The sequence below is a fragment of the Hyalella azteca genome, unplaced genomic scaffold, assembly GCF_000764305.2.
Source record: "Hyalella azteca isolate HAZT.00-mixed unplaced genomic scaffold, Hazt_2.0.2 contig8596, whole genome shotgun sequence".
NCBI lineage: Eukaryota > Metazoa > Arthropoda > Malacostraca > Amphipoda > Hyalellidae > Hyalella > Hyalella azteca.
In genome coordinates, this window is record NW_025938685.1 from 25,784 (window position 1) to 38,045 (window position 12,262).

At 38.9% G+C, this 12,262-nt stretch overlaps 1 protein-coding gene across 5 annotated transcripts in view; it reads right to left on the reverse strand.

Moving 5' to 3' along the window:
• Nucleotides 1-705: 705 nt before the first annotated feature.
• LOC108664972 overlaps nucleotides 706-12,262 on the reverse strand; it is a 29,099-nt gene continuing 17,542 nt past the window's right edge. For all 5 annotated transcript variants that reach the window (XM_018151682.2, XM_018151680.2, XM_047881688.1 and 2 more), the window contains 2 exons: nucleotides 10,829-10,885; nucleotides 706-10,393 (listed from right to left, as the gene is read on the reverse strand). In XM_018151682.2, coding sequence (XP_018007171.1) covers nucleotides 4,394-10,393; nucleotides 10,829-10,885 — 6,057 coding nt within the window. In that variant the 3' untranslated portion in view covers nucleotides 706-4,393. The remainder of the gene's footprint in view (nucleotides 10,394-10,828; nucleotides 10,886-12,262) is intronic.

Below are 12,262 nucleotides of genomic sequence, written 5' to 3' on the forward strand. Positions count from 1 at the left end.
TTTTAGTCCACAAGAAAAACGTGTTTTTTTAAAAAGTTTTTTTTAAGTATTTTTTTAGGTATTTTTTTTTTTTGTTTGCGTAGTTGTTTTTGTTCAACTACGCGGACTATGTTCTAATTATGTTCCACTACGTCCTGGAAAAGTACACTTCATGGTACGCACTTCGAAGTCAACGTGTTAATTTATAATTACTGCCAGTTCGATAAATATAAACCTGTAGAGAAATCGCCTGCTGTTGTTAGATGTCATCCATCTAAAAGATTAGACATAAATGATGAATTCCATCGTTCCGATGACCATTATGAAATCTACTCAGTCAAAAATACTGGTAAATAATATTCGACGGGAAATTGACGGTCAGGTAATCAGCCCTTAATAAAATTGAGAATTTCTCAGGATTATCTTGGAACACATGAAGCGTGCAGCTCATAACACCTACTGATGCTTGAGGAAAATCTGCTTGAATTTATATATCATCCTGGTGGTGTAAACAGATATACCATCGAGGTGGTGTAAAAAATCAAATACATTTTTGTCAATAGTAAGCCTTGAAGGAAATGATCAGACGAGCATGCGAGTGGTTTACAAGAAGCTATCATAAGAAATTTCATAAATTATCGATAGGTTTCTCTTGCATGATTTTCATCGTTTAATGACAGCCAAGAACCAAATCTAACTACGTAAACTGGTAAAAATGGAAACAAACACTGTTGTAAGCTTTATTTGACTATCAAATTAAAACATACAAAAAACACAAATAAAATCAATAAAATACATGATTTGAATGAAATTAAATGTGACGGCGAATAGACAACAGTTTTGAAACTAAACAATATATTAATTCACTCATTTGGACGTAGATGATTTTACGAACATGTCAAATACTGAATATGAACATGTATACAGATTCCCTCAGTCAATTAAATACTAATTCTCTTTGGCTTGTTGCATGCTGGATATTGTTTGTGAAAATAAAAATTTAGCCTGATCTGTCTTTTATATTGCAGAATACATGTGTTACTTGTTTGCGAGAATGCAGATGTCAACTTGGAAGTAATCCGATCAACCGAAACTCCAATAAACGTGAACTACTGAGCCTGTGCACAAAAATCCCTAGAGATATTTTTATGTATAATTTGAAATTTTTATTGCTCTGTAAAGAGGAAAGAGGTTAAATGATGAGCAAACAGTGTAAAAAATTTCAGGATGTTAGGAATTATTGAAACGAAGAATAAAAGAAGTTAATGTGAACTCCAGGATAAAGAGAATGAAATGGTTCTTAGAAGTTTTGTAAGGTATGGGCTCTGCTGGGTTAATTAAAAGATGAAAAACATGCTAAATTTAAACTTTATTTCAAATGCAATGGATCCGTCAAGGTATATTTTACTTATATTACAAGGTTTACCATATTTACCGTCGGTAAATTTAGTATCGAGGCCTACGAGCTTAGGCCGATTACTCCTCTGGAGTTCATAGGAGGTTCATTACAGCACGATCGTGCCTGCTGTCCACTGCTTGGTCTGTATCTTTTTAAGAATCAAGTCTTCCTATAGACAATATGCGTCCACCGTTGAATGAACACTCCGTGACTTGCCGTTGTCAGGACTTGTAAATTGTCAACTCAGCGCCGTCCACGCAAGCCACTCAAACCAATTATATTCTTAAGGCTATCAACGGCCATCGTTTGCAATCGGAAGAACTAATTTAAATTTAAATCAACGTGAAAAACTTATCCATCTATTGCGAATATTCAAATTATTTGCTTCAGGGCCTCATATCGGTCGTGTTCCTTGAACCCATTCCATTGTAAATTTAATAGATCATATGAAGGATACATTGTAATATTTTAAAGAAATAAAACATCACGGTGCATCATAATCACAAGTCATAATCATCACATTGAAAAACATGTCTATATAAAAATATTTCGGGTATAAAAACCAACGTATAATTGCAAACACTGCAAGATAATCTACATCGAACAAGTTTAATGAATAATATATTTTTTCTTACAACACTACCCTGATAGCATTGTGTATAGGAAGAAACATCAATCAAATTTCGTTATTGTGGTAACAAAAGTCTAAAATTTGAATAGAATAAGTAGCAATTGAAACAATTTGGGAGCACCCTTTATTACAACAACCATTAATCTAGAGAACCATCAGACAAGCCGCGAAGGCATATTCGTGAGCCTCCGGTAGACCAATTCGATCAGCATGCGCAATTGAATATCAATGGTATTGACAAGAAGTTACATTTTAACAATAACAACCCTTTTACACAAGTTTTTTGTTCAAGTATCCATGCTATTCCTATATAGGCTGACAAATCCAGAGCGTCACAACGTTGTTTGGTTTAACTGCTTAGAACATAGAACTCGCACTCGACTCCCACTTCAAATTGTGAAAAAATCTTTCTTGTGAAATTAAATTAAGATATATTAGTTCAAAAATCAAATTTCAATTTGATCCAATCAGTTCCTCAAAGTTTCGCAATGCCTTACTCCAACAAGCTTCTGGCAATATCCCGACACGATTAGTAGCGTGGATACGCGCCCATATATTAATTATGTGGGGCCAATCATCAAGTTGGAACAGGCACAAAAATTTTGACAAATATATGTAAGGTTACATCTACTTCATAACATCAGCCACATTGATATAGAAATGAATGTTCCTTACGACCAAGTCACGACAGATGTTTTCCGTCTTCGTAGCCTCCATCAAAGCCAAAATAAAGCAGGAGATCTTCATTGGTCTGCAGCTTATTAAATTATCCTCTATTGAACATTACACCACTATTATTAACACGTTCATAATATTCAGATGTATCGCCACAAGAGGAAAGTTTATTAATATTATAATAATATTGCCTCTTAAAATCACACGCTCTATTTCAGTTAATCTGTACATAATGATGAAATGAAGGAGAAATCTCGATATTGTATTCACCTAGTGCTCTCAACTAGTCATTATATGATAACGCAATGCCGCAGCCGCAAACGTACAACGATCCAACTTAGTATATTGAAAAAATATCTTAACAACAGCTTAAGGTATAGCTTAAACTTTTAACCACACGGACACAATTCGTTACATTCATAAATGAATACATATTTAACAATAACCAAGTTAAAATAAAGCTAGAATATCATCTATCTTTACACACGACTGCCGGAGACTATCTTTTACAATTAATATTAAGCAATAAATTATGCTAATCGCTTGAAATCCATCAATCAGTGCGACCTTTGCAACACTCACCAGTTGTAGATATCACCTCGAAATAAAATCCGTTCATCAATTGATGATTTGCTGCCCTAGGCTGGCCCGCACTGTACTCGGGTCACTGAAAGTTTTTACCCTGGCCTGGCTCGCGCGGTACTCGGATCACTACAAGTTGCAGCCCTAGCCTGGCTCGCGCGGTACTCGGGTCATTACAAGTTGCAGCCCTAGCCTGGCTCGCGTGGTACTCGGGCCACTACAAGTTGCTGCCCTAACCTGGCTCGCGCGGTACTCGGGTCATTACAAGTTGCTGCCCTAGCCTGGCTCACGCGGTACTCGGGTCGTAACAAGTTGCTGCCCTAGCCTGGCTCGCGCGGTACTCGGGTCATTACAAGTTGCAGCCCTAGCCTGGCTCGCGCGGTACTCGGGTCAATACAAGTTGCTGCCCTAGCCTGGCTCGCGCGGTACTCGGGTCATTACAAGTTACAGCCCTAGCCTGGCTCGCGCGGTACTCGGGTCATTACAAGTTGCAGCCCTAGCCTGGCTCGCACGGTACTCGGGTCATTACAAGTTGCAGCCCTAGCCTGGCTAGCGAGGTACTCGGATCACTACAAGTTGCTGCCCTAACCTGGCTCGCGCGGTACTCGGGTCATTACAAGTTGGTGCCCTAGCCTGGCTCGCGCGGTACTCGGATCACTACAAATTGCTGCACTGGCCTGGCCCACCTGATATTTATTTATACTGGCACGACGGAGTCGGGTAAAATCATAAAGCAAACTATCAGGAATCGTCAATCGTTAAGGCTTCGCTACTACACTTCTGAGCTCACAAATATACACTTCTGAGCTTAAACTTGTCAAGCTTGCAAAACTTGCCAAGTTATCTACGAGCTTGAATTCTTGCGTGAATTCAGAAAAATAAATGGGTCATATTCTACAAATAATAAAATACTTGTCCTTGCACTCAAGTTTATGAAGTGCATCGTTATTTAGACATTGTCTTCCTATTATTCTGAGTGTGTTACAAATATTGCTGCCAAGCCTTTTCGGATAACTGCTCTGTCAGGCTTTCAACCATGTATGTTCTACCACATGTCTACTGGGCTTTGAATAAAGAGCACAGGACCAGTTTCGCCTTGTAAAGTTGCGCAATGTTCCTATTTATCCTTATCTGATGTCATGTTTCAAATAATCTTTTACCTTCAAAATGTGAAAGTTTATGTGACAGTATCGTCTATAGTTCGAAGAGTTCGTATCCATCATGCATATCATAGTCAACGAACAACATAGCATGGTACTTATGGTACCTGCTCTATGGTACTTCTCGACATTCAGGTTTGGCATGCCAGCGCTACTGGTAACATACCAACCGCTACCTACTAACTCCAAGTCAGCTTCATCTTTATATAGTGCTAACTGATTGAAAGGAATCGAATGTTTGAGTTGTTTTAACTGAATTCTCCACATGGCATATGGACTAAGCATGAAATCACCTGCTTTGATTTTATTATACACCTGATTTCTATGTATTGGTACACCAATAACGTCTTTTTCAAATGAATATTCGATGTTTTCGCTATGACTGCCTATAGCATATAACTTATCATCATACCTATAATATGAATTACCAAAGTGGGTGGCGCTTACCTTAAAACTTTTAAGTTTATCGTTTAGCTCCCGCTGCCTGGTCGCATTAGTTACTTTGAGGTTCAGTTCCAATAAATTGAACTTAATGGCATCTTTGTCTGGTGCACTGCCTCTTATGTCAGCTTTTACGACTATTGCCTCGCCTGACAATAGCTTGCTTATCTCCTCTTTGTGGTCCTCATTTCTCCATACGAAAAACGGATGGGAAGAATCGTGATGGCTGTCAAATAATCCTTCGTGTATATGTTGATCATGACGCTGAATAGCTGTCATATATTCGTCTACTCGTGCTCTTATATATTCTATTTGTTCTACAGCCTTTGTAGCTAAATCCTCAATATTGCCATTATTAATCGCAAGATGGGATGGCGACATAATCCTTTCCAGATAAAGACCAGCAAATGGAAATACCCACTGCTTGAATGCATTAACAGCTGTTTTGTATTGCGTTAGTATAAGGTTAGATCTGATGAGTATTTCTAATTCAACTTGATCAACATCATCAGGACCATGGTAAGCGGCGACGGCTGCAATATAGTTAGCTAAGTTTTGTTGTTCTTGGCAGTCTTGCATGCGATCGTAAATACCGATTAAGGTGGTCATAGATTCTTCCAACTTTTCAATACAACGCGTCAAATCTTCTCCTAATTGGAACTCTTTAGTTAACTGACGCACGGATAATTTCATGTCTCTGAGCACGCTCTGAACCTGCCATTTGTTTACGTCAAGCGCAACTTGAGATTTTGTAACCAGCTTACTCTCTATTTCTTTGAGATCTTCTTCCATATTTTCTAAGGTGGGTGCTAATGCACTTTCAATTTTATTTTCATATTGCTTAAGTCTCTGGTGCTCTTCTTCTGCCTGTTGGATAGCGTTACTCAGCGCATCAAGTTTCGCCTGATCATCCTTGTTGTTGACATACGTATCAGCGCTCACTTCACTAATCTGGATCAACTGACGAACTTTAGCTATGGCATCTAATGCCTGCGTGACACTTTCGTCATCAATAGCTGTGTTAGTCCTCAACTCGTTTTCTTTTGTTATTAGCAATTTCTTGATTTTGACCGTAAGCTCCTCTGAAAACTGTTTGAGATTTGGTGCTCCATCAGCATCATGAATTGGAAATTGACCCGTTTTAATTTTATGTAGACTTTCTCGTATATCATTCAGCAATACATTTGAAGTGATTTCATGATCAATGTAATCTATTATTCGATGGTTCTTCGTCATTTGTTTGTCCTTGATACTTTTGACTTGAGCTTTCAAAAGCCGTAGGTCAGCCATAATACCTAAAGGCAATGATGGTGATTGTTGTCCCGCGGTCTGAGCGCCTGATACGAAAGAGTCCGGCACCGAAGTCAAGGCTCCTACGAGCCCCTTCAATGTCTCTCCAACAGGTCCCAACATATTAGCTACTTGCCATACACTTTTTAAATTACCAAACAAATCAGAAAGAACTAATGCATGTTCTAATTCCTTCGTCTTCTTGAGTAACTCAACCCTTTTGTTGTCAGCCTCTTTTTGGAGTTCTTTAATTACTGACAGTAGCTTGTCCATTTTATCATATATTTGCTCGTGTATTTGATCTATGGCAGGTGTAATCTCTTCTTCGATGAAACGTTGAGATTCTTCCATTTTTTTGTCGAGACTGTCTTTATATTGATCCCTAAAATTGTTTATTACGCTCACCATTTTATATTTTTCTTGTAATTTTCCCAAGGCGTTCATATTAGACGTTAATATATCAAAATATCCTTTTATATCGATCACCAAAGTTGCGTCTGAATCACTTTTCAAATCATAAAGTTTGCCCAAAACAGCTGTATACATATAGCCGAGCGTCTTATTATGTTCTTTCGATCTTTCTTGAGCTTTAAAATCATTTGCAAATGCATTGATCCTATCTAATAATGATTCATAAAAGAATACAGAATCTTTCTCTTGTAATAGATTAGACTGTCTTTCTAAGCCTCGCAGCTCCCCTACTAGTCCTGATGTATCATACAAGCGTTTAACATCACCACTAATGTCCAATTCACTGAAAAATTTGATAAGATCATTTTTCCTTATGAGGCCACCACGATCAACTTGGAGGTTTTCTCTCACATAACCTTTATAATCGTTGATAATCTCAGCTTTATAATCAATGATGGCTGCTGGTTCTATGTTTTCAATATTCGCCCGACTATCTCCATCCATTCCATTTCTTCCAGGAAGATTGTATCCCCCAAATATGATATCTTCGCTATGGAAATTGTAAGTTGGAATGAAAAAACAGTAAGAGGCTTTGCACTTTACTTTTAGGGAATTCCCGCGCTTTCCGCCAGCTCCTCCTTGACCACCTCTGCCTGATATCCCATCTCTTCCATCATTATTAGTACTTGATATTCCTGTATCACCACCCAACGTAACTATCTTGATATCACCTGCTTTACCCCCGAGTCCTTTTGGTCCTCCATCCCCACCATCTCCACCAATTGTGCCATCTTCACCTTCAATGCGAATTGTGTACATTCGATCGTGACAAACAACTATGAAAAACTCTACCTGGCTTCCTACGATACAGTCGTAACCACCGGCAAATCGACCGTTATTACAGACATTCTTGCAGGTATATGCTGACTTTGAGTTCCAAAATCTGTTTACGGGAGAATCTCCTTCACGACCGTTTGCACCATCACCGCCATGCTGACCAATTCCACCATTTCCGCCACTAGCAATAACATTTAACATATTCCCATTATTAAATGTTGTGCCAATGCCAAAAAAACTCCCAGCTGGCCCACCGTGAAAGCCTGGCATACCGTCAGCTCCACGAGGACTGTAATTCCCCCAGTAATTCGTTGCCTTGGGGGGATTATGCAGCTGACCGTCAGCCCCACTCAAGTTTATTACTCTACTACCTATTACCTCCCATGTCGGGGCTATTATGGTAAGTTTGAGCTTTTCCCCTGTTTTATTTAAATTTTCGTCAATAAATATTTTGTTCAGAGCAAATATTTCAATGGTGTTGCCCTCGCAATTCACAATTTCCAATATTGCTTCACTAAGTCTTATGTAACCTCCTTTGATTGTGAGTTTATTTGATTGACATGAGGCATGGAATTTGTTCAAAGTCAAACGAGCCACTTGTCTCAAGTCCTCCACGCGTATATCATCAGCTTCTATATTTTGTACCTTATTATATCCCATCACATCAAATAGGACTATATTTTCCATAAATTGTCTGAAGTTATGTCGAGTTATTGATATTCCCTGCTGTTTACCATCATGTCCCCAGTCCGCAATGTTGGCCACGTTGTATTTCATTCTATTTTTCTGTACGTCATATGTAGATAACTTTTCATTCAAATTGATTAAGAATTCGTACCATCCTTGTGATTCCCTGAGATACGTTGCTGTTTCATTGAGTGGAGTTATTAATTGAGATGGTGATGGGGTATCTAGCGTTTTATTGCTTATAATTTGTAAAAATGTTAAGTACTTTCCATGCCGAAAAACATTGTTGGTGTTGCGGCTGATTTTGGAGGTATCTAAATCTGAAATAGCCCTTGTAATTTGTCTTGATAAATCTTGTGTTTTATTTGAATGTTTCATCTTTTCCGTCATGTTCATGATGAAAGCATGTCCAAAGTTCATTTCAGCTGGTAATTGCTGAATTATAACGGAACGCATTTTACTTTGGTAATATTCCTTAATTTTTACTGCGATATTAGATATATTAGTTCGCATTTGATCATTGATTTCTTCTGCGACATCGTTAATATCGCGCTGAATATCGTGTCTTGAGTAGGAGAGATAGGATGCAAAGGGTTGCAACAAGTCACCCCAAGTCCTAGAACCTAACGCGCTGTCACTCACTACCTGCAAAAATGAAAAATATTTACCCTGTTGCGAAATACTTTGCATAGCCTCAGCACACCCATCAATACAGAGGGTATTAAAGCTCTCGTTAATCTTCCGCCCCAACTGGTCTGTTGTTATATTAACAGCTTCTTCAATAAGTTTTGTCGTACGGTTAATCCCAGCATTGAAAGTGTCATTAAACATCCGAGCGTCAGATGGATTTGCATCAACAGCCCCAGTAGTGTTAGTAAAAGATCGTATCTTGGTACACATGTCTTCTAATAAATGTCTGTAATATTTCAGCATGGTTTCTGAGATAATGCGTAGATTAGATGATATATTGTCGTTGATTCCTTCTGCCAGAGCATCTACAGCAACCTTGGACGTATCAGATATGGTATACCCGAAATCACTATCACTGGTTGCCGTGAATGCAAGGTTTTCATTCACTATCCTCTGTACATGCTTCTTTCCCTCTTGTAAAAGCATTATATTACTCAGAGGTCCTGGCTTATTTGGCCTCCTAAATATGCCGATTCTCGAATAATGTCCATCTTTCATAATTAGCAAAATTTCCACAAACTTCATTGCTTGCTCATGAAATTGTTTGTCTTTACCAGAATCTCCTGCACCGGCTAATCGCTCCCTCAACCACTGCTTAACCTCCTCTAGAAAATGAGCTATGGCTCTTATAACGAGCTCATCTGAATCTAAAATTGGGATCCCGTTTACTTCTTCATAATGAGGATCAATTTTTGTCACCATAATTGCAATACTTCCTCGATATTTATTAATGTCCGTCATGAAATCTGCAACATGTCTAAGTAATTTTACGAAATCTTGTCTGTCTACTCCTCTTCTAACCGATGAATGATTAACAACAAAAATCAATTTAAGATGCTCAGCATAATCGGCCACTTTTTTAATGAAGTAGGTTGTTGCTATTTCCATACTGGTGCTCCTAGTATCACTAAATCCAGGGCAATCATAGTACGCATCATCTGTTTCATGGTGAATTACTAACTCTGGGAAAATTGTCATCGAGTTTAAAGTTGTGTTTCCAATTCTATTTTCATCCTCAATGAGGTACGGTCCACTTGTCCCAAATTCTCTTTTCGCTAGCAACTTGTCGTTGTCCCCAGCGAACCACTGAAGAAACGTACTCTTGCCGGCCCCAGTATTACCTAACACTAAGGTTATATTCTTACATCGTTCACATAACTGGATTTTCTCCTCCCCTTCATCTAAAAGTTGATAAGTCTTGATTATCTCACTGTTGTTTCCAGATGTTGATTGGAAAGTATTACGACGATAACGTCTTCCTATAAGCTCAATGGAAGTGAACCGATTTTTCATAACCATTCGACTGGCAGGATAGTTCCCAAATGCAGCTTCTGGGGGTTCTGATAGAATTTTTTTATTCTTTTCCTTCAAAAAGTGATAGAGAGGCTGGTGGTTTCTGTTTGAATTTGCTTGCATCAAAAGAGAGTTACTTGCACTGGAAGAAGAGGTTGTCGCCATACTTGATGGAAGAGTATTTACTGATGAGGAAGACGGGCGTTGAATGTCAGATCTCGGTGGACGAGCTGAAGAAGAAGAGCTGAGCCTCATGTGCACGCCTTGCATCGGAGGGTCGGAGGCCTGAGACGCCAGCCCAGGCATCACCACCACACCCTGAGGACGAGTTGGACTGCTGATGACCAGTTAGAATAGGCGGCACTCTAACTGCTCTTTTATAACCTTGCTCTTAACTCGAAAATAATTGTTTTTATGAACAAGGTTTAAATTCTTACCGATGGAACGCTACAAATTTATATTATACTTAACAAATTCTACTGGATCATCTCAAGTTTGAAGCCTAAATAATGACATAATATGACTCGTGCCAAGTATTTTTCCTATCAAATATTTTTGCACCAAATTTCTTCATATGACGAATGCCATGAAAATGAAAATCAATGCCAACCAATAGATATCTCACGCGGCTGATAATGCAAATAATTTCAAGGATAATGTGAAAGAAATTGAATTAAACTCTAAACACTGTGATTATTAAAAGGAAGGTAAGTGGCATAAAGTAACCTCTCCTAGTTGCTTTGCAATACTCACAGTCCGGCCATCAACGTAGGTATTTGTGACCACTTCACTGCCGGCCAGCGTCAGGACCTGTACAAATAATATGGAAGTTAATTTAATTAAATTAATTTTATTTATTTCATTCGATTAATTTATTAATTTATTATTTATGAAGCATTCTGTGAACGTGTTCATGTAAAACAAAAATTAGTTGAAGAGAATTAAGAATAAGCTTCTAAATTAAGTAGAACACAACATATGTAGAAGGATTTTTCAACGACCGGTGCAGAAGATATCCATGTATCATTCGTGGGATTTGCTTAAATTAATTGGCGACTATTAATTATCCAGAAACGCAAGTATTATATAAAGATGACTATACGCTACGAGAAAATAACGTATTCTTACGCTGCAGGAATCAGATCCAGCCAGAATTTGATCGTCATTGAAATCTCCTGCTAAGCGCTTAACAAACCTCAGAAGATAAAGAAAGAAGATAGAAGACACTTCATAGAGCATAGAGCACGCGACGGTGATATTGAACGCTTAATAAACCTCAGAAGATAAGGTGCGTCATTGGTACATCAGCGGTGCATACTGCGCGACGGGGGTGCGTCATTGGTACATCAGTGGTGCATACTGCGCGACGGGGGTGCGTCATTGGTACATCAGTGGTGCATACAGCCTTCCTGATAGCATAATTGACGCTCCGAGTATGAACGCCTTCAAAAACAGACTAGACGAAGCTATGCAGGAGCATATGCTCAGTCTTAAAATGCCTAGCAAATTACGGACCAGGCAATAAGTCCAGCAGCTATCTCAATCAATCGTCAGTTATGGAAAGATCGGGTTCCAAAGGTCGGATCCCTTGTGAATCAAGTCGCGAAAAATTCATGAATCGGCAACTGGCCATGGGCCTATTTTTTCAGTGTCAACACTTCTATTCTATTCTATATTGCGTGGCGGTGGTGCGTCAATCTGGACCCTTTATGCAGACCCAGGGCTACAGAGCGTACGCAAATTCATTCTATGGCCAGAATTCATCATAGATTATACCGTAATTCGGTAGGTTATTAATTTTTGATATTTGTTTCTTTTTGAATATTATCTTCAATATTGTTTATAACTTATTTCACTTACAAACTATGTGCCCAATTCAATTTTCACATTTTGTTTTCAGAACAGTTGCAATCCAACGGACGAGTTGAAGCTTGTATCTCTGATCACTAAAATACACGTCGATATTGCGCATGCCAGGCGAGGCTGGGGTGCTTGAAGGCGTTCATTTACAAGACACTCAACGAGGTCACTGCTAAAGCGATCAACTATGGCGCTGTTGTCAAGGGAGAGGCAACACTGGGCCTCTGTCCCGGCCACATGCAAGCCTGCCAGAGTATCGCTTGTCTCCTGCGCATGTATACTGCAAGATCCTGATGTATTATGCGTGTTTGTTATGACGGCGACCCT